This window comes from Capricornis sumatraensis, chromosome 15 (genome assembly GCF_032405125.1).
Source record: "Capricornis sumatraensis isolate serow.1 chromosome 15, serow.2, whole genome shotgun sequence".
NCBI lineage: Eukaryota > Metazoa > Chordata > Mammalia > Artiodactyla > Bovidae > Capricornis > Capricornis sumatraensis.
In genome coordinates this window covers 11190892-11214618 of record NC_091083.1, presented here as the reverse complement: position 1 = coordinate 11214618, position 23727 = coordinate 11190892, and the positions used below count along the sequence as shown (strand labels likewise).

The 23727-nt window shown below is 38.4% G+C and overlaps 1 protein-coding gene across 1 annotated transcript in view; it reads right to left on the bottom strand.

The window, feature by feature from the left end:
• MACROD2 (mono-ADP ribosylhydrolase 2) overlaps positions 1-23727 on the bottom strand; it is a 2306040-nt gene that overhangs the window by 2210260 nt on the left and 72053 nt on the right. The window contains exon 3 of the mRNA XM_068987786.1: positions 5585-5692. Coding sequence (XP_068843887.1) covers positions 5585-5692 — 108 coding nt within the window. The remainder of the gene's footprint in view (positions 1-5584; positions 5693-23727) is intronic.

Below are 23727 nucleotides of genomic sequence, written 5' to 3'. Positions count from 1 at the left end.
AATAGCTGAGAAAAGAGGAGAAGTTAAGGCAAAGGAGAAAAGAAAAGATATACCCATATGAATACAGAGTTCCAAAGAATAACAAGGAGCGATAAGAAAGCCTTCCTCAGTGATAAATGCAAAGAAATAGAGGAAAATAGAATGTGAAAGACTAGAGATCTCTTCAAGAAAATTAGAGATACCAAGGGAACATTTCATGCAAAGATGGGCACGATAAAGGACAGAAATGATATGGACCTAACAGAAGCAGAAGACATTAAGAAGAGGTGGCAAGAATACACAGAAGAACTATACAAAAAAGATCTTCATGACCCAGATAACTATGATGGTGTGATCACTCACCTAGAGCCAGACATTCTGGGATGCAAAGTCAAGTGGGCCTTAGGAAACATCACTCTGAACAATGCTAGTGGAGGTGACAGAATTTCAGCTGAGCTATGTCAAATCCTAAAAGATGATGCTGTGAAAGTGCTACATTCAATATGCCACCAAATTTGGAAATCTTACCGGTGGCCACAGGACTGGAAAAGGTCAGTTTTCATTCCAATCCCAAAGAAAGGCAATGCCAAAGATTGTTCAAACTACTGAACAACTGCCATCTCACACACTAGCAAAGTAATGCTCAAAGTTCTCCAAGCTAGGCTTCAACAGTACATGAACCAAAAACTTCCAGATGTTCAAGCTATATGCAGAAAAGGTAGAGGAACTAGAGATCAAATTGCCAACATCTGTTGGATCACAGAAAAAGCAACAGAATTCCAGAAAAACATCTACTTCTGCTTCATTGACTACACTAAAGCCTTTGACTGTGTGGATCACAATAAACTGTGGAAAATTCTTAAAGAGACGGGAATATCAGACCACCTTACCTGTCTCCTGAGAAACCTGTATGCAGGTCAGGAAGCAACAGTTAGAATGGGACATGAAACAATGGACTGGTTCAAAATTGGGAAGGGAATATGTACATCAAGGCTGTATACTGTCACCCTGCTTATTTAACTTATATGCAGAGTACATCATGTGAAATGTCAACCTGGATGAAACACAAACTGGAATCAAGAAAAATCAATAACTTCAGATACGCCAATGACACCACCCTTAAGGCAGAAAGCAAAGAGAAACTAAAGACTGTCTTGATGAAAGTGAAAGAGCAGAGTAAGAAAGCTGGCTTAAAACTCAACATTCCAAAAACAAAGATCACGGCATGCTGTCCCATCACTTCATAGCAAATAGATGAGAAAACAATGGAAACAGTGACAGACTTTATTTCCCTGGGCTCAAAAATCACTGCAGATGGTGACTGCAGCCATGAAATTTAAAGACGCTTGTTCCTTGGAAGAAAAGCTATGACCAACCTAGACAGGAGATTAAAAAGCAGAGACACTGAAACATGTATAATATCATATATGAAACGAATCACCAGTCCAGGTTTGATGCATGATACTGGATGCTTGGGGCTGGTGCACTGAGACGACCCAGAGGGATGATACGGGGAGGGAGGAGGGGGGGGCTTCAGGATGGGGAACACGTGTATACCTGTGGCAGATTCATGTTGATGTATAGCAAAACCAATACAATATTGTAAAGCAATTAACCTCCAATTAAAATAAATAAATTTATATTTTAAAAAAAAGCAGAGACATTACTTGGCCAACAAAGGTCTGTCTAGTCAAAGCGATGGTTTTTCCAGTAATCAGGTATGGATGTGAGAGTTGGACTATAAAGAAAGCTGAGCGCTGAAGAATTGATGCTTTTGAACTGTGGTGCTGGAGAAGACTTCTAAGAGTCCCTTGGACTGCAAGGAGACCCAACCAGTCCATCTTAAAGGATATCAGTCCTGGGTGTTCATTGGTGGGACTGCGTTGAAGCCGAAGCTCCAATACTTTGGCCATCTGATGCAAAGAGCTGACTCACTGGAAAAGACCTTGATGCTGGGAAAGATTGAAGGCAGGCAGAGAAGGGGACAACAGAGAATGAGATGGTTGGATGGCATCACCGACTCAATGGGCATGAGTTTGAGTAAACTCCGGGAGTCGGTGATGAACAGGAAAGCCTAGCGTCCATGGGATTGAAAAGAGTCGAACACAACTGAGCGACTGAACTGCAACTGAATTGCAAGATTGAAGTTTGTAAAGTACTTGGTTGGGAAAAAGTTTTAAATACCAAATCATTTCATTCATGACAACCAGGCATTCCAATGCACTAACACAGACATGGAAAGAGAACTTTACAAGGCAGAAAGTGATGACACGGCTGCTTTGGAGGCTTGACTGGGCACACTGCCTTCCACTCCCCTCTCACCAGAGGCAGCTCTGGAGTTTCCTGCCATGTCGCCTTGTTCACCTGAAAGTTAACAGCTGTCCCTCTCCTGACACACCAGGCAAACAAAGCAGCACAGCAGAAAGCTGTAAGTAAAGTCATTACACTGTGCATTTGGCATCTCTTTCCATGTACCTAAGAACTTCCTGATGAGGCTGTCCTTGGGAGATGCAGAACGTGGCCAAACTATAATTAGCTCAGCCAGAGAGGTAAGCTAACAGTGCCAAATGCTTTTCGGAGTTGCTGCCTGCCTTTGTATAAATTCGTCAAACTATTGTACACTATGTGACAGCTATGAGAAAATTACACAAGCAAGGACAAAGAATCAAAAGAGTAATGGGATGCTTTCCTGTTAATGATGCTTTCTCTTTAGCACCATTTTATTTCACTAAAATTATTTTTATTTCTTGATCAAATAAATTGCTTTTCTTAAATGAGCCAAATTGTGTTCACTGTGTCAAGTCCCCATTGTTGAATGTGCTATGGGTCAAAGGTGCTATAAAATCAATTGTGTAGTTCAATTTAACAAATACACAGGACCAGGTGTTTATTAAGAACATAAGGACAAGACACTACTTTGAGAGATTACACCAAAAGTGGAAAAAACACCAGTCTATAGCCTCAACGGGGAGATAAATGAGTATACAGTTAACAAAACTCAAGGAAAACCATGATTACTAGTACTATTAAGTATGCTATCAAGGCAAATTCAATGTTATGTTAATAACAAGAAAGAGAAAATTCATGAGCGAGTCTTAAGGCATTTAAGGAAATGAATGTCAACAACTGTACTCCACATGGCAGAACTGGGATCAATGACTGGAAGTTACAACAATATAGAGGAGAGCCAGTGATGTACAGGTAGTGTGAAACTGTTAGTCGCTCAGTCGTGTCCAACTCTTTGCAACCTGATGGACTATAAGCCTGCCAGGCTCCTCTGTCCATGGAATTCTCCAAGCAACAATACTGGAGTGGGTTGCCTATTTCCTTCTCCAGGGGATCTTCCTGACCCAGGGATCAAATCTAGGTCTTTCACATTGCAGGCAGATTCTTTATTGTCTCAGCCACCAGGGAAGTCCCAGTGTGTGTGTGTGTATATATATATGTGTGTGTGTGTATATGTATATATGTGTGTGTGTGTGTATATATATGTGTGTGTGTGTGTATATATATGTGTGTGTGTGTGTGTGTGTGTGTGTGTGTGTATATATATATATATATATATATAGTTAAATTAAATAATTAATTTCTTTAAATTAAAGCTCACGTTTATGGAATTTAGGGCACACACCAAGGAACGTTCCTACCATGTTGTTTGACTTTACACATCACCAGAGTGAAACCTGAGACAACACGGAGCTCTAACTAACTTCTGTATTCCTGGAAAGCAAGGTCTGTCAAAAAATTAACCCGCACCCTTCTGTGTTCTGGAAATCAGCTTACTGCAAAGAGCTAGTCTTCCCCATATGACTGAGATAAAACTCCCAATGACCCTTGTATGCTATGACACAGACTCTCCAAATTCCCATTCTTTGTCTCATAAATGATTAGCTGAACTATTTGTCCCCATCAACCATTCTGGTTGATCAATGCCTGTTAACCAGACTTGACCGAACTTTACTCAGGCTTCTTTCCTTCCTCCAAGCCCCTGAACTTTGACCTACCCTGGAGCAATGGAAGGTGAACAACCCCTCTTTAATGACCCCTTCCAAAATAAACTGGCCTTGAGGAAAAATGTTCCCTGACCAACTGTCCAATCATGCCACCCACAACCAATGTTCATGCCTCTCTGTAAGAAAAAAAAAATGTCCTTTTCTGCTTGAACTTTGAGATGCTTGCTTATCTCATAGTCAAAGTGGTTCTTCCTATCGCAATATTCTTTCTCCTCCCACTGAGATAAGTCTCCACCCCTTATTGTAATAATCTTTTTGAATAATGTTTCTCTTTACCTAAGTCTGCATTTGTTTTTAAACCTTTTAACTTGCAAAGAGCCTAACTTTACAGAACACAAATTAAAATTATGAAATATCCAATTATTGATATTTATTTTTATAGAATCACAAACATTATGTATTTCTTGATATACAGTCACACGGTAAAATATATAGAAGATACAGACCACTATAAAATAAACTAAAATTAAAATTTAACATTAATTGTTATTTCCCAATGTTTGAAACCCCAAATTATAAGATCATTAATCATAAAATAAACCATTAAAAGCAAACATGAATAGCTGAAACCAAGCAACTGAGTTTGGAAACTACAGAAATAATTTCTTTATATTTTATTTCTGTCTGGTGTAGATCAAACATCTCTTTACAAAGTCAAAAGAAGGAAAAGCTTAATGAACTTGCTTTTATGTTGGCCAACTATTAACTGAAGCATTAAATCAACAATAATACAGCTGCTAAAGTTCTAAGAACTTTCTGCAACAACCTGTTACTTTTCCAGGGTTCCAGTACCCTAGTTACAACTCAGTATGGATACCATATAGAGTTAGCACACTAACTGCAGCACATACATAAAACAAATGCTCAGTGTCTTCAATACATGACATCTCTATCTCTGGAAGGGTATTTGTTTCTTAAACATTTTTATTCCTATTTATGAAAAAATATTTTTAAACAATAAATATTTTGTATTGCAACCAGACGGGGTATGGGGTCCCCAGAGAAAGAGAACCAGGCATGACTTTCTTGACTTTAAATAAGTCATTTCTGGCCTAAGTCATTTTGTGATCTAAGCCTGGGTAACAATGCTTGAACACATCTCAGTAATTACTGATCTTACCACAAGTGAAGGAACGCAGGAACAAAGGAGAAACAGTCAAGAAACAACAGTTAAGCAGTAAAACAGAGTCCTAGTTCCACCTTAAGGAATACAGATAACAATTTGTGTGAGTTAGGCAGGAACAAAGACCCACATCCAGGTGGAGCACGGAAAGATGATAATGACCTTTTCTGACTTCAACCAACTAAAACTTGGGCTCTGTCAACATTTGCCCCAGCTCTAGGCTGAATTCTCCTCTGCTCAAGCCCCTTCATGAGTATGCAAGTATCCTTAGCATAAAAATTCCCCAATCTTACTGTTCTGGAAAACTGCTTTGGAAAAGATCCCCAGCATTCTTTATGCTGCAAGTAATAAATCTTTCTTTCTCCCAATTTGTGGCTTGGTTGTATCTTTTGGCCTGATACCCACTAAGACGCCAACCCAGATTTAGGGCAACAGTATACAAATACATCACAAAATAACAACTACTCACCCGCATTGACTATAGCATCCACCTCTAGCAATGTGATGTCACCTCTATACAGAGAAACTTTCTCACTCAAACTTTTCTTCCCCTGTGATGGTTCCTGAGTATTTTCTTCTGTAATAAAGAAGGGATGTTTATTAATAGTAATATTCTTAGTTAACTTAATAAAGACAATTTTAATACAAGAGCCAATATGGGTCACACTCTGACACATTAGACAAGTGGAAATAACTGTGTAACTATTACCAGGAATGTGGTCTATTCTCTATTTATCAAGTACTCCTCAATGCAAAATGCAGTATCAGATATATAATAGGCATTCAATAAATTTCAGTTCAGTTCAGTTCAGTTCAGTTACTCAGTTGTGTCCAACTCTGCGACCCCATGAATCGCAGCATGCCAGGCCTCCCTGTCCATCACCAACTCCCAGAGTCCACCCAAACCCATGTCCATTGAGTTGATGATGCCATCCAGCCATCCCATCCTCTGTCGTCTCCTTCTCCTCCCGCCTTCAATCTTTCCCAGCATCAGGGTCTTTTCCAAATAGTCAGCTCTTCGCATCAGGTGGCCAAAGTATTGGAGTTTCAGCTTCAACATCAGTCCTTCCAATGAATACCCAGGACTGATCTCCTTTAGGATGGACTGGTTGGATCTCCTTGCAGTCCAAGGGACTCTCAAGAGTCTTCTCCAACACCACAGTTCAAAAGCATCAATTCTTTGGTGCTCAGCTTTCTTTATAGTCCAACTCTCATATCCATACATGACCACAGGAAAAACTATAACCTTGACTAGCCCTGTTATATTGGTCAACAAAACGTTCAATTCTTGCTATTAACATTATAAAGATATGAATTTTAAGATATAATTATGTACTACTGGTTTCACAAGAATATAAGAAAAAATGTGCAAACTACCAACAAAATAATGAACAAGTTTATTTCTATTTTGTTCAAGTTACCTAAAAAGCATCCTTGAAAAGAACATTTACTCAGAACAAAAAAACATAGGTTCCACTTTTTGCTGTGTAACAAGCTGTCCCTTGGAATGGTAGGGATCAAGAATACAGGACGGTGTGAAACATCTCCTTTATCAAATTCTATAAACCTTTCACTCTAGAGGGCGCTGCTAGATTTAAAAGAGAAAAAGCTCTGTCCTGCACACAATAGTCAGCATGCTGGTATATTTAAAACAAGCCAAATATTACCTTCTAAAACCTGATATACTTTTAATGTTTTATAGCAGTACTATAATTTGTATTTTCATGTACTTTAAACAAATAATAATATTAAAATATATTAAACAAAGCTATATAAAGTCAATGTTTTAAAATACATTGAAATGCTATATATAAAAAGTTTTCTAATATATTTTTAGAAAAGATGATTTATAAATTCAAGTGTTTGTAACTATTTATGAATATGGGCAAGTGTTTCAAGGGGGGAGGTAATGCTATTGATTCACAAAAACACTATCAGATAAGCATGAAATTTTGAGGTATGTAGTGGATTAGAGGAGGCAGGTTACAAGCCACTTAAATCATCTTTGAGCTCCAATAACCAAAGAAAAAGTTGGCCAAGACTAAGGTAATCAATCTGTGCCCATAAAAGTGATCTTTCCTCTCTTCATCTCCAAAGCATCCCCTTCTTTGCAGCCACTTCTCTCCTTAAAGGATTCTAAAATTGGTGGTAGTATGCATGCATGCTCAGTCGCTCAGCCACATCTGACTCCTTGCGACCCCACCAGGCTCCACTGTCTGTGGAATTTTTCAGGCAAGAATACTGGAATGGGTTGCCATTTCCTTCGCCAGGGGATTTTCCCAACTCAGAGATTGACCCTGTGTCTCCTGCATCTCCTGCACTGACAGGTAGGTCTTTACCACCGAGCCACCAGGGAAGACCCTTGGTGGTGGCAGTAATACTAATAACGATAAGTAGGAGAATAATGTGAGGGAACTGTATGTTAAAACAACAGAGAAAGATTTCAGAAGACTTCAAAATAAAAAACCCTTACAGCTGACTTGACCACCTCAGGGAATCCTAGAGTGCTATTTTCCTGAGTCAGGTAAAGAGGAAGAGCTCAGGCTTTTCTACCAGACTGTTCAAATCTTGGTTCTACCAATTAACAACTGGGTGACCTTGGGTAAGTTATCTATTTTCGCCATGCCTCAGTTCATAAATTACTGGCTCCTTTACAGTGAACATGAGCTCATCACTTAGAACTCATGTTCTAAGTAATGTTTGAGTAACATTTGGTCCACAGTAAGCTCTCAATTTTTCATTCAGAAAACTACGATCATGGCATCTAGCTCCATCACTTCATGGCAAATAGATGGGGAAACAGTGGAAACAGCGACAGGCTTTATTTTGGGGAGCTCTAGAATCACTACAGATGGGGACTGCAGCCATGAAATTAAAAGATGCTTGCTCCTTGGAAGAAAAGTTATGACCAACCTAGATAGCATATTCAAAAGCAGAGACATTACTTGCCAACAAAGGTCTGTCTAGTCAAAGTGATGGTTTTCCTAGTAGTCACGTATGGATGTGACTGTTGGACTATAAAGAAAGCTGAGCGCCGAAGAATTGATGCTTTTGAACTGTGGTGTTGGAGAAGACTTTTGAGAGTCCCTTGGACTGCAAGGAGATCCAACCAGCCCATCCTAAAGGAAATCAGTCCTGAATATTCATTGGAAGGACTGATGCTGAAGCTTCAACACTTTGGCCACCTGATGCAAAGACCTGACTCATTGGAAAAGACCCTGATATTGGGAAAGACTGAAGGTGGGAGGAAAAGGGGACAACAGAGGATGAGATGGTTGGATGACATCACCCACTCAATGGACATGAGTTTGAGTGAACTCTGGGAGTTGGTGATGGACAGGGAGGCCTGGCGTGCTGCAGTTCATGGGGTCGCAAAGAGTCAGACACAACTGAGTGACCGGACTGAACTGAACTGAAGCTCTCAATATACATTCCCTTTTTTAACAAAGGTTTTACCAAGGTGACAAGTATTATTTCAGCATCCATATTCAAAATGCCACAATAGTTTTTAAAGATTTTCAATATTTATTATTATTATTCCTTATCAGTGAAAGAAAACAATTTGTGCTCTTACTAATCTGTCAATGCCTGGCCCAATGACAAAGACTTTAAGTCACAAGACCCTGAGTTCCATGACCAATGGGCTTCTATTTTTACCATTTTTACCAAACTAGAAAGTCCTAATTCCCAATTAAAGATCATTGAATGATAATAAATATTAATATTTGGTAGTTCTGTCAGAAAATTCTGGGTATGTGGACTATTGAGAACCTAGATATTATAAAGACTTCTCACCGATGATGAGTTTCAAAGCTCCATCAGGCATTAAATTGATAAGCATATCACAAATGAAAGCAGAAAGATGGACTGTTTCAACTTGGGAGACACAGTAAACAGATTCCTAATCTAGTTGGATTTAGTTCTAAAAAGTATTTCATTTTCTTATGAAGCATTATGTCTATAATACTACATGTATAGTAATGTGACTTTAAAACATATATGGAAATAAATCATGTATTTTTCCCAAAACAAGAATTATATTAGAAAACATCAAAGTTTAAACCATTTATACCACAGTTCAGTGCTCTTAAAAGAAATCCTAATCTCTCAACTGCAAACTGTAAAATGGTATATTTTAAGCCTAAAGTCTCAAACAATTCAACATCTTTAATATATATGCTGCTGTAACATGTCACTCAATAAGTTACTCAAAATGGTCTTATCAGAATTAGCAGCATCATGAAGGAATACTTTTATCGCTCTTTCCTTTTAAAATTCACATGAGCATCTTTTTTCCTCAAAGCCAGTACACTTGCTGCCCATACTCTTCTCATAGTATATCAAAAAGGCATAAATGTACTGAAAAACTGTAATTTGATAGTATTAATAATTATCAGTATTTCCTCCAACAATAAACCAAAACCAAATGGCATGTTTTTGACTACCAACTGTTCTCTGTAAATGCAACACTATAAATTGCCACTACAGGCCACAACTTTTATCTGAATATTTAACAGTAATGTACGATCTTCATTTTCACCCAGCTGTGTTCCATCAGCGCTGATTCCAATGTGTCTTTTCCCATATCCTGGGTTTTCAGTAATAAACAGGGCAGAAAATTGTCAAGCATTGTTCCCTCACAGACATTCTTTATGTACACAAAGCACTGACTTACGTCGTGTTCCTCACAGGCTTTCACCAACTGAAAGCTAAAATATCTGTTCAGTGTGCACATATGAGAGTAGCTGCTCTCCCAGACTGTATTCTATCGATATTATGCATATTAAAAAACACAGGTTTTATACAGGAACTACTGCAATAAGGGAAAAGAGATCTCAGTACAGAACTGGGCTCAGTTCCCAATACAGCAAAGACAAGTGGAGATGCATAGCCAAGAAGCAGAGTGGGGATCAGTGGGAAGAAAATTACTATCACTAAGGGGAAACTCTGGGGGTGAGGGAAGATTTTGGTTAAACAGACACACTCTTTGCTGAAGAACTGTCAGGTAGTGAGATATCATTTAGGGTATTGAGTGGGGAGCAAGGGGAACAGAATTTTATTAGACATCAAGGGTGACCAGATATCAAGGATGGAAAATTCTCTCTAAATTGATAAAGCAGGATTCTTACAAAAATTGGACAGTGTAAGTTTGGCAAGGATGGGGTCTAGAAAAAAAGAGTTTGAAGGAACCTGACTTGTGTTAGTCGCTCAGTTGTGTCCCACTACTTGTGACTCCATAGACTGTAGCCCACCAGGCTTCTCTGTCCATGGAATTCTCCAGGCAGGAATACTGGAGTGGGTAGCCATTCCCAGCTCCAAGGGATCTTCCCAACCCAGGTATCGAAACTGGGTCTCCTGCATTGCAGGCAGATTCTTCACTGTCTGAGCCACCAGGGAAGGAAGCCCTGTTTAGTCAAGGAACCTGACTAAAGTTAAGGAAGAGGGTCTTTGTCAGTCCCTGCTCTTATCTGAAGAAAGAGACATTCTTCTTTGAACAAAGTAAGTTCATTTGTCATTAGGTTGCCTTCTGTCCTTTAAGGACCATCTGAACTATTAGTTGAGGCTTGGTTAAGTGGAGGATATTTGCGAGGTGGCACAAGCAGTCAGGCATTTACTGAGGGGAATTTCTATGAAAAGAAAAGAAAAAACAAAGATTATTGATTGGGGCATACTATAAAACTAGTTTCTGAGTCCAGAGGGAAGACAGTTGAGAAGATACCTAGATGATGGGCTTGATTCATCTTTTGCACTTTGAATTTCCTTAGTGATGGCATTGGATGTTTCAGCAGACTTCCTGAATGGCCCTCACAATAGCAAGCATGAAAGTTGTACAACATACATGATCTGTTGTGGTGATTTCTTTGAAGTTTATATCAGGTCATCAGCTTCAGCCTGCAGGGCTCCAGGAAAGGGGAAGTTTTAGTTCTCAATGAGGCCAAAACAGGAGGAGGGTAGAAAAATTGGAAATATTTTGGAGAGTTGTAGCCAGACACTGGAAGAAACTAGACAATTGACAGCATATGTGAGACAATCAGCAACACTGGACTTTAATAACCCACGAGGGTACACTATAATTTTCTACTGAAACATAAAATATTTCTGTACAGTCAACCTGGCTCCCACCCACCATTTTTATTCTTGTTTACAAAATAAGTCTGGTCTCATTAGATTTAGCCGGATTATTTACATAAGTGCAGCAAGAATGATCATTGACCACTTAGGCCTTTCAGGTTTGCTTTGCTGGAACTTTTCAAAATCTCAAATCAGACTTTTGAAAGCCTCTCAAGGCTAGGAGATGGCAAATAGATGGGCAAACAATGGAAACAGTGACAGAACTTTATTTTCTTGGGCTCCAAAATCACTGCAGATGGTGGCTGCAGCCCTGAAATTAAGAGACACTTATTCCTTGGTAGAAAAGTTATGACCAACCTAGATAGCATATTAAAAAGCAGAGACATTACTTTGCCAACAAAGGTATATCTAGTCAAGGCTATGGTTTTTCCAGTAGTCATGTTGTATGGATGTGAGAGCCGGACCATAAGGAAAGCTGAGTGCTGAAGAACTGATGCTTTTGAACTGTGGTATTGGAGAAGACTCTTGAGAGTCCCTTGGACTGCAAGGAGATCCAACCAGTCCATCCTAAAGGAAATCAGTCCTGAATGTTCATTGGAAGGACTGATGCTGAAGCTGAAGCTCCAGTACTCTGGCCACCTGATGGGAAGAAATGACTCATTGAAAAAGACCCTGATGCTAGGCAAGATTGAAGGCAGGAAGAGATGGGGATGACAGAGGATGCGATGGTTGGATGGCATCATGGACTCGATGGACATGAGTCTGAGCAAGCTCTGGGACTTGGTGATGGATAGGGAAGCCTGGCATGCTGCAGTCCATGGGGTCACAGAGTCAGACACAACTGAGTGACTGAACTGAACTGAACTAGGCTTGGAAGCCAATCTAAGAACTAACCACCAAATTTAAACCATAATGCCTACAAATTTGGGTAAATTCCTCTCTTCTCAAGGTTCCCAGAGTATCCTATGGTTCCTGGGAGTCCCAGGAAGCGACCTTTCTTCCTCATCTGTAAAGCTGAGAACTCTATAAACCATGTGCCAGGCTGGTTTCTCCAAAGGGCTTTGTAAGCACTGACTCTATAAAACAAATCTTAGTTCCTTATCACTGTCTCATAACCGAGATTCGATGTCTTTGAGATTCTCATTCTCAAATACAATATTCCAGCCAAAGTCTATACAACTAATTTTTCCAATTATGTCCTGTTACAAGGAAAACAGATTCCTATTGAACTTATACAAATAATGTCACTGTCATGAAAATAAAAATACTCAGTAGATTCTGAATTCTGGAGTGATCAAGTAGGGAGAAAAGATAAAAGTTTCATTTTTATTTACAAAAGTATAATCAACTAAATTGCCATGAGTTATAGACAGCTTGAGAAAAAGATAAAAAAGAGTTCCTTAAGTAAAACATTAAAGAACCAGCAATGTTACAAAGCAATAATCATAAAAATCAAAATCATTCTTTACTGGTTCATTCAGTCCCATGTAACTGATTCTTTTGTCCCCCCCAGCATTATTTAATGTATTAGAACAACTACAACAAACTTACTTGTACTTCATTAACTCAATATCTATATTAACTAGTCTTATATACTGAGATCTATTTCTGAATTCTCTGTTCTGTTCTACTAAACATTCTTTATACTATACTCTTTTTTTCTTCATGTAATGGATTTTTGTTCTGCTAGACCTTGGGTCAGTATTTTTTTTTTTTTTTGGCTTTTTTAACCAGTCAGCTTCTCCATTAGTACCAGAAATCCTTACCCGATCCAGAGGTATAGTCTCAAAGTTATTTAAGCAACAGTCCCCTCAGAAGCTGCACCCCAAAGTACTTGTCATAGTTCTTTTCATGGATTTCTAAAACAGCCACTTTTTTTGTTGAAGACAAAGCACTTTTGCCTGTAACTGACTATAAGAGCTTTCAAGGAAGAATCACAGTAAAACAAAAATTATCTGTAGATGATAAAAGACTTAAAACAGTAACTGTCAAAGGTCTGAGAATTTATTATAAAAATTTTATACAATTGATAAGGGAATATTTATTTCTATGACATACAATGTTCAAATAACTCAAATTAGGGAGAGAAGGAGTATGGGTTTGGGATTAGCAGAGGCAAACTATCACATATAGAATGGATAAACAACACGGTCTTACTACATTCAGCACAGGGAACTATATTCAATATCCTGTTACAAACCAAAATGGAAAAGTATATGAAAAAGAATATGTTGTTGTCCAGTCACCCAGTTGTGTCCAACTCTTTGTGACCCCCATGGACTGCAGCACGCAGGCTTCCCTGTCCCTCACCATCTCCTGAAGTTTGCCCAAGTTCATGTCCGTTGCATCAGTGTTGACATCCAGCCATCTCATCCTCCGATGTCCTCTTCTCTTTCTGCCCTCAATCTTTCCCAGCAACAGGGACTTTTCCAGTGAGTCAGCTCTTCACATGAGATAACCAAAATACTGAAATTTCAGCTTCAGCATCAGTCCCTCCAATGAATGTTTGGGACTGATTTTCCTTAGGATTGACTGGTTTGATTCCCTTGCAGTTCACAGGCCTTCAGGAGTCTTATCCAGCACCACAGTTCAAAGGCATCAATTATTCAGCTCTCTGCCTTCTGTATGTTCCAGCTCTCCCAACCGTATGTGACAACTGGAAAGATCATAGCCTTGACTATACGGATCTTTGTCAGCAGAGTAACGTCTCTGCTTTTCACTCTGCTTTTCAACACACTGTCTAGGTTTGTCATAGCTTCCCTGCCAATAAGCAATCGTCATCTGATTTCACGGCTGCAGTCACCATACGCAGTGATTTTAGAGCCAAGAAGAGGAAATCTGTCACTGCTTCCACCTTTTCCCTCTATCTGCCATGAAGTAATAGGGGCAAATGCCATGATCTTAGTTTTTTAATATTTAGTTTTAAGCTGACTCTTTCACTCTCCTCCTTCACCCTCATCAAGAGGCTCTTTAGTTCCTCTACACTTTCTGACATTAGGGTGGTATCATCTGCATATCTGAGGTTGTTGAAGTTTCTCCCACCTATCTTGATTCCAGCTTGTAACTCATCCAGCCCAGCATTTCTCATGATGTGCTCAGCATATCAACAAACAGGGTGACATCAGAGAGCCCTGTTATACTCCTTTCTCAATCTTGAACCAATCAGTTGTTCCTTACAGGGTTCTGACTGTTGCTTCTTGACCCACATACAGGTTTCTCAGGAGACAGGTAAGATGGTCTAGTATTCCCATCTCTTTAAGAGCTTTACACAGCTTATTATGATTCACACAGTCAAAGGCTTCAGCGTAGTCGATGAAGCAGAGGTAAATGTTTTTCTGGAATTCCCTAGCTTTCTCTATGACCCAGCAAATGCTGGCAATTTGATCTCTGGTTCCTTTTCCTTTTTTAAACCCTGCTTGGACATCTAGAAGTTCTTGACTCGAATAACGCTGAAGCCAAGCATGCAAGATTTTAAGCATGACTACTAGCATGGGAGATGAGTGCAGCTGTCCGATGGTTAGCACATTGTTTAGTATTACCCTCCTTGGGAATTGGGATGAGCATTGACCTTTACCAATCCTGTGGCCACTGTGGGAGTCTTCCAGATTTGCCAACATATTGAACGCAACACTTTGATGGCATCATCCTTAAGGGTTTGAATTGTTGTTGTTTGGTCACTCAATCATGTCCAACTCTTTGCAACACCATGGGCTGGAGCACGCCAGGCTTCCCTGTCCTTCATCAACTCCCAGAGCTTGCTCCAACTCATGTCCATTGAGTCAGTGACGCCATCCAACCATCTCATCCTCTGTCATCCCCTTCTCCTCCTGCCTTCAACCTTTCACAGCGTCAGGGTCTTTTCCAGTGAGTCCGCTCTTCACATCACGTGGCCAGAGTACTGGAGCTTTAGCTTCAGCATCAGTCCTTCCAATGAATATCAGGACTGATTTCCTTTAGGATGGACTGGTTGGATCTCCTTGCAGTCCAAGGGACTCTCAGAGTCTTCTCCAACACCTCAGTTCAAAATTTGAATAGTTCTACTGGAATTACATCACATCCAGTAGCTTTATTAACAGCAGTGCTTCCTAAGGCCCACTTGACTTCAGTCTCCAGAATGCCTGGCTCTGGGTGACTGACCACACCATCGTAGTAATCCAGTTCATTTGGATCTTTTTTGTACAGTTTTTCCATCTATTCTTTCTATCTCTTCTTGATCTCATCAGCATCTACTATGTCTCTACCATTTATGGACTTTATTGTGCCCATCTTTGGGCAAAGTGTTCCGTTGGTATCTCCAGTTTTCCTGAGGAGATCTCTAGTCTTTCCCCTTCTGTTGTTTTCTTCTAGTTTACACACTGTTCTTTGAAGAAGGTTGTCTTGCCTCTCCGTGCTGTTTTTTGGAAATCTACATTTAGTTCAATTTAGTTCAATATACCTTTCCCCTTCTCCATTGCTTTTTGCTTCTCTTCTTCTTTAGCTATCTGTAAGGCCTCCTCAGATAACCACTTGGCCTTCTTGTTTTTCTTTTCCTTTGAGTCTTGTTCCCTGCATCCTGTACGATATTATGGCCTCCGTCCATAGTTCTTCAGGCACACTGTTTACAAGTTCTAATCCCTTAAATCTATTCATTACCTCCACTGAATAGTCATAGGGATTATGATTTAAGTCGTACCTGGCTGGCTTAGTGGTTTTCCCCGCTTTCTTTAGTTTAAGCCTGAAGTTTGCTAGCAGAAAAGATGATCGGAGCCACAGCCAGCTCCAGGTCTTATTTTTTGCTGACTGTATATGCTTCTCCATTTTCAGCTACAAAAAATGAAATCAATTTGATTTCAGTATTGGCTATTTGGTGATATCCATGTGTAAACTCATCTCTTTGTGTTGTTGAAAAAGGGTGCTTGCTATAACCAATACATTCTCTTGGCAGAATTCAGTTAGCCTTTGCTCTGCTTCATTTTGTTCTCCAAGGCCAAACTTGCCTGTTACTCCAGGTATCTCTTGACTTCCTACTTTTTTTTTTTATTATTGAAGGATAATTGCTTTGTAGAATTTTGCTGTTTTCTGTCAAACCTCAACATGAATCAGCCATAGGTATACATATATTGTATTCCAATCCCCAAAGATGAATAGAATATCTTTTTTTGGGGTGCTAGTTCTAGGAGGTCTTCTAGGTCTTCATAGAACTGATCAACTTCAGCTTCTTCGGCATTGGTGGTAGGGGCACAGATTTGGATTACTGTGATGTTGAATGGCTTGGCTTGGAAACAAACCAAGATCATTCTGTCATTTTTGAGGTTGCACCCATGTACTGCATTTCAGACTCTTTTGTTGATTATGAGGGCTACTCCATTTCTTCTATGGGATTCTTGCCCATAGTAGTAGATATAAAGGTCATCTGAATTAAATTTGCCCTTTCCCATTCATTTTCGTTCACTGATTGCTAAGATGTCAATGTTTACTCTTACCATCTCCGGCTTGACCAATTCCAATTTACCTTGATTCATGGACCTAACATTTCAGGTTCCTACACAATACACTGTTCTTTGCAGCACTGGATTTTACTTTCATCGCCAGATACATCCACAACTGAGCATCATTTCCGCTTTGGCCCAGCCGCCTCATTCTTTCTGGGGATATTAGTAGTTCTCCTTCACTCTTCCCCAGGAGCATATTGGACACCTTCAGACCTGGGGGACTTATCTTTCAGTATCACATCTTTTTGTCCTTATATACAGTTCATGAGGTTCTCACAGCAAGTATCCTGGGGTGGTTTGCCATTCCCTCCTCCAGAGTTTTGTCAGAACTCTCTGCTATGACCCACCCATCTTGGGTGCTTGGGTGGCAACATGATTCATAGCTTCACTGAGTTATGCAAGCCCCTTCACCATGGCAAGGCAGTGATCCATGAAGGGGAAAAAGGAAACATATATATATATATATATAAAACTGAATAACTCTGCTGTACAGCAGAAGTTAACATAGCCTTGTAAATCAACTACAGTTCAATTAAAAAAAACTCAAATTATAGCTCACAAAATTATAATAGGACATATGATGGCTAAAAAGGGTACTGGCAAATTTCTATGAACTTCACACAACTTCTGAAATATCTATTAATAATTTTTATCGACACAAATAAAAGCTAGAGAAAGTTTTTATTTGACAACATGTCACAATTTAAGACATCAAGTAAATCAAATTATTTTTTAACATTTCTTTCTTACTAGGTGAGAAAACAAACCCTCTGAGATTTTCCAAGGCCCCTGTGGGAAACCAATCTCAATTAGAGTTCACAATTTCATTTAGAATTTGACTTTGGGAAGTTGTCAAAAATGTCAAAAGGCTTGAACACTTGAATAAATAGGATCATAGATCACTATGAAACAATCCTTAAGTTCTTATAAATGAACATAATAAAAACAATATAACACATAGGAAATCACTTTGATAAGACAGAGAATTCTTGTTTCTAAGCAGATAACTTAAAAGATAATGATCTTTCTATGATCTCTTATTAAGAACCGACTAATTATCCAAGAAAACTTTGCTGTTTTAACAGAAAGAAAACCCAACTCTAATTTTGCATCAGTACATTATTAGGCTTATTTAAAACAAAAAACAAATAAATTCTTTCAATCTTAACTAATTTGATCACAGATAAAATTCCTCTTCTGAAAACCATCTGTAACTCTATTATCTATTCAGGTTTTCTCCTGTATTTTTCCTCTTTCTCATTCTGAACTAACCATTTATTTCAAATTAGAATAAAATGACTCTCTTTTCCCTTAACAACAACAACAAAAATCTTCCATTCCTCACAAACTTTGCATACAGAGTTGTTTCTCTTCTTTATTATTTTTAATTAGTACTCTTTAATTTACAGAAAAGACTAGGAAGTAAACAACTGCAGATTGTCACACGCCAGCATTCTGCAGCAAGGGCTTCCCTGGTAGCTCGGTTGGTAAAGAATCCATCTGCAACGCAGGAGACCCTGGTTTGATTCCTGGGTTGGAAGATCCACTGGAGAAGGAATAAGTTACCCACTCCAGTATTCTTGGGCTTCCCTTGTGGCTCAGCTGGTAAAAAATCTGCCTGCAATCCAGGAGACCTAGGTTCAATTCCTGTGTTGGGAAGATCCTCTGGAGAAGGGAATGGCTACCCACTTCAGTATTCTGACCTGGAGATTTCCACATACTCTATAGTCCCCAGAGTCGCAAAGAGTTGGACACAACTGAGCAACTTTCACTTTCAGCATTCTGTAGCAGACTAGCAAATTTCATGCATATAGCATCTTTTGATTTCTAGAGACATGTTTTTAAATGGTACAATCTTTCAATATGGTAAAAGAACACTTATTGACATATTCAAATATATTTAGCTTTTCTATACTACATTAAAAGAAAGCCAAGTACATAAACTTGAAGTTATGTTCAGTAATTAGTATTTCAATAACTTATTTTACTTTGAAATAATCATGATTTTTAATAAATATCTATACTTAAGTATACTTGAGGTTACACGGTACTGAAAAGACTTTGGAAACTATTTTTATACAGACATATTATAACATAAAACAAAGTTTGCCATAATTTTGCGTTATTACTTATTAACTATTTTTATAGCACATGCATGTTAGGCAAGCTTTGCAAAGCAAAAAACCTAAAAAAGTTAAACATATGGATCTTCTTTTAATGCTATGCTTGATATACAAGATACCATAAATGGCAAGCAATTCATTTTTACTACATCTTTACTTGCACATTTGGTCTTGGGTTGAATTTATAATATTTATAATCTAAATACCTAGTAGATAAAAGATAAGCTTATCTGACTAGTAAACCCAGTATAACAAAAATGTATGCTCAGTTTTTATATTTACTGCTTATAACTCAGAAGTCAAACTTTTTATTTAAGCCAACAGTATTAAACTAGTTTTATTTACCAAAGATTTACCTAAGTCATGAAAATATGAAAAGGTTTTGGGCTAGTTTTTATATTTCTGAGAGTATTAGGAATATTTTATTTACATAATGTTAATTTATCTCCAAAAAGCCAATTTGCATGGAGTTCTTTAATAGAATTTTATGAATTATTCTGATAACACCATCTGAAAGTAGAAAAATATCACATACATATTACATGTATATATATCAGTACATAAACATACATCCAGACATCTAAACAGAGATTCCACAGCTTTCACTCTAAAATTTTAGCCATGAGTCAGGTATATACGGTAATATACTCTGGTCTTTTCTCCCCTTAATATTTTTATCCAAATTTTGCTTCTGGCAGAAGAACAAGCTAATGTTATCTGTTCAATATGAGAGTTAATGTTTTTTTACCAGTATATGTGGAGGAAACTTTCAAGATTTTTCATTTGCCCAGATATGTAATCTTAAGGAGGCTGTGGACTAAATTTTAGGTGAGAAAATGACAGGAAACATTAAGCAGCTGCCTGGATGTGCCCAAAGCCTGTCTGAGGGACAAAACATCCAGTCTGTTTTCAGTTACCTTTAATTCCGTTTGAGCCTCAAGTATTAACAGTTGCTTTCAAGGGCCCCTGAGTTCCTTGAGAGTCCCCTGTGAGAAACAAGGGACCTAAAGTTCCAGTGCTGTATGAGCTGAGGAGCTTAAGTAAGAAGGAAAAAGTTTAGCAAGGGATAGAGAGATGGAGAAGTTAGGAGTTTTGAAGAGGGATATATCAAAGGACTTAAATGGAACTGAAGGGTACATAAAAGATGTAACAGAAAGAAGAAGGACCAGAAGTAATGGGAAGGGGAGCTTAGTCTTAGAAGATACAGTTTAAAGAAATTTTAAGTTTCCCAAAGAAGCCAGCCAATGAAGTTCCAAATTATCCATAGTAGTCATGCCAGACTATATGATGGATTCCTACAAGAAAGGAGACCCAGATGGCAGAGCACACAGTCCACAGGGGCTCAAGAAGAGTGTTTCACTGCCTGAGAAGGCCCCGTGGGAATGGCACACCAACAGAGAGTAGAGGGGACTTACAAAGGTGCTTCCAGCCAAGAGTGAGTCTCTGCTTGAAACAAGAGGCCAAGTAGAAAGATTTCCAACCCAACAAGCACCTTTCAAACAAAGAAGCCTGGACCTCTAACTCAGCTTCAGACAGTATACTTAGAATTTTGAGATTAAAAATCTACCCCTATTGTGCCTCAACTGACAGTCATCTGGGGCTCTGGCTCAATGGAGATCTCCACCAGGCCCTAGAGATCACTAATGATCTCTCCCTCTCAAATGATCTCTGCCTTTCATTGTCTGTGAGCTATTCTATAATTCTGTATTCCCAGGTGACACTACTGATAAATAATCCACCTGCCAATGCAGGAGACCCAAGAAACACAGGTTCAATCCCTGGAGTGCGATTCCAGTATTCCTACCTGGAAAATTTCACAGACAGAGGAACACAGGGTTGCAAAGAGTCAGACACAACTGAGCAACTATGCACGCACCCACGCAAGTTGTAGAAAATAGAAATAACGCAAATAATCCTTGTCTGTGGAAATGCAAATGAATTGAATGCAACTGATATTGCCCTATGGACAATTTGCATTTACTTGTAAATTTGACTTCAGAGTTCCTTACTGTGAATGTAAAGTGTGGCTCTTTAAATTCTCCTTTGAACCAGAGTTAATAAAATTGTTGATAAATGTTCAATTTATATTTGTATGACTCATAATCACATCTATATAAAAACACTTTCCTCTAACAGACATTTTCATTTAGTTCTAAATTATTTAATTAATACTTGTACAGAATTTACTATGTGCCAAGTGCTGTTCTAATGCTTACAAATATTACCTCCTATAATCCTCATAACAAATCTATGTGGTATATATTACCACTATTCTCTCCATGTAGATAAGGAAGCTGAGGTATACAAAAAGAAGGCTATTTGATCAAGTACATATAACTGGTAAATAGTAAACAAACCTGGGATATGAACCCAGACAGCCATGCTCCTTACCACCAACCTATACAGGTTCTCATTTACCTGTTTTTATTTTAAGGTGTCCAACTCTGAATGAGGTATCTGCTATTGAGATCCTGTCACTCCCTTTAGTTGCAAAAAGCATTAATTTCACTCCCCTCCAAAAGTATTACCTACTTTTGCCCTAGAAAAAAGTGGTTACCATACTTTGAAAATAATACAACAGCCTCAGTTATTTCCTGTTATATATTATAAAGTTTCATAACACAAGCACACCAGGGGTTAGAGAACCACATAATAAAATCAAATTTACAGATATTAATCATGCATTTTATTTATATTTTCTTTTTTATTTTCATTTATGCAAAATCATCAGACTTGCTGATTCATTCATCCCAATACCTACTCTATTTGTACTGGAATTCAGTTTACCATTTAAATTTACAAACTTATTGTGAGTTCTGAAATTTGTGCTACTATTTCCACTTCCTTTTTGAGGCATGAATAAACCATTTTATTGATCCATCTTATGAGGTAAGAATATAATGCAATGTTATAGTAACAACAAAAACAAATTTAATCAAATTTACATCAGTAATGACATAAAGATGCTTTAGGAGCAACAAACTACGTTAACTGAATTTTAATTAAAATAAACTAACATTCTCCTTGTTTTAAAAGCATAACATTTAAGACTATAATTATTAATAATATGACAGAATTTTCATAAAAATCATAATTATAATTTACATTTCAAACTTTTAAAATATATTGAACAAAACTGTCTCATCACTTTTCCTCTGGAACTGCCAAATTATCTAAAATCTACCTCATACACAGCTAGGGGACCATCACTGGGAACTCTGATCACTCAGAAGACTAAGATGCTACAAGATACTCACTTGAAGTGCCCAGAAAAGTTCAAATTCTTATGTTCCCTCATACTAACATCCTCTGTATTTTTTGTATTACACAACTGGCTGCTTATTTTTTTTATTATTTTAATTGGAGGCTAATTACAATTATGGTGGTTTTTGCCATAAATTGACATGATTCAGCCATGGGTGTACATGTGTTCCCCATCTGAACCCCCCTCCCACCTCCCTCCCCATCCCATCCCTCAGGGTCATCCCAGTGCATCAGCCCTGAGCACCCTGTCTCATGCATCAAACCTGGACTGGCAATCCGTTTCACATATGGTAATACACATGTTTCAGTGCTATTCTCTCAGATCATCCCACCCTCGCCTTCTCCCACAGAGTCCAAAAGACTGTTCTTTACATCTGTGTCTCTTTTGCTGTCTCACATATAGGGTCATCATTACCATCTTTCTAAATTCCATATATATGCGTTAATATACTGTATTGGTGTTGTGTTTTTTTCTGACTTACTTCACTCCATGTAATAGGCTCCAGTTTCATCCACATCATTAGAACTGATTCAAATGTATTCTTTTTAATGGCTGAGTAATACTCCATTTGTATATGTACCACAGCTTTCTTACCAATTCATCTGCTGATGGACATCTAGGTTGCTTCCATGTCCTGGCTATTATAAACACTGCTGCGATGAACACTGGGGTTACACATGTCTCTTTAAATTCTGGTTTCCTCAGTGTGTATGCCCAGCAGTGGGATTGCTGGGTCATATGGCAGTTCTAGTTTCAGTTTTTTAAGGAATCTCCACACTGTTCTCCATAGTGGCTATACTAGTTTGCATTCCCACCAACAGTGTAAGAGGGTTCCCTTTTGTCCACACCCGCTCCAGCATTTATTGTTTGTAGACTTTTTGATAGCAGCCATTCTGACCAGCGTGAGATAGTACTTCAGTGTGGTTTTGATTTGCATGTCTCTGATAATGAATGATGTTGAGCATCTTTTCACGTGTTTGTTAGCCATCTATATGTCTTCTTTGAAGAAATGTCTGCTTAGTTCTTTGGCCCATTTTTTCATTGGGTCGCTTATTTTTCTGGAATTGAGCTACGGGAGTTGCTTATATATTTTTGAGATTAATTCTTTGTCAGTTGCTTCATTTGCTCTTATTTTCTCCCATTCTGAAGGCTGTCTTTTCACCTTGCTTATAGTTTCCTTCATTGTGCAAAAGCTTTTAATTTTAATTAGATCCCATTTGTTTATTTTTGCTTTTATTTCCATTACTCTGGGAGGTGGGTAATAAAGGATCCTACTATGATTTGCATCCAAGAGTGTTTTGCCTATGTTTTCCTCTAGGAGTTTTATAGTTTCTGGTCTTACATTTAGATCTTTAATCCATTTTGAGTTTATTTTTGTGTATGGTGTTAGAAAGTGTTCTAGTTTCATTCTTTTACAAGTGCAGTTTTCCCAGCACCACTCGTTAAAGAGACTGTCTTTTCTCCATTGTATATTCTTGCCTTCTTTGTCAAAGATAAGGTGTCCATAGGTGCATGGATTCATCTCTGGGCTTTCTATTTTGTTTCATTGATCTATGTTTCTGTTTTTGTGCCAGTACCATACTGTCTTGATGACTGTTGCTTTGTAGTATAGCCTGAAGTCAGGCAGCTTGATTCCTCCAGTTCCATTCTGCTTTCTCAAGATTGCTTTGGCTATTCGAGG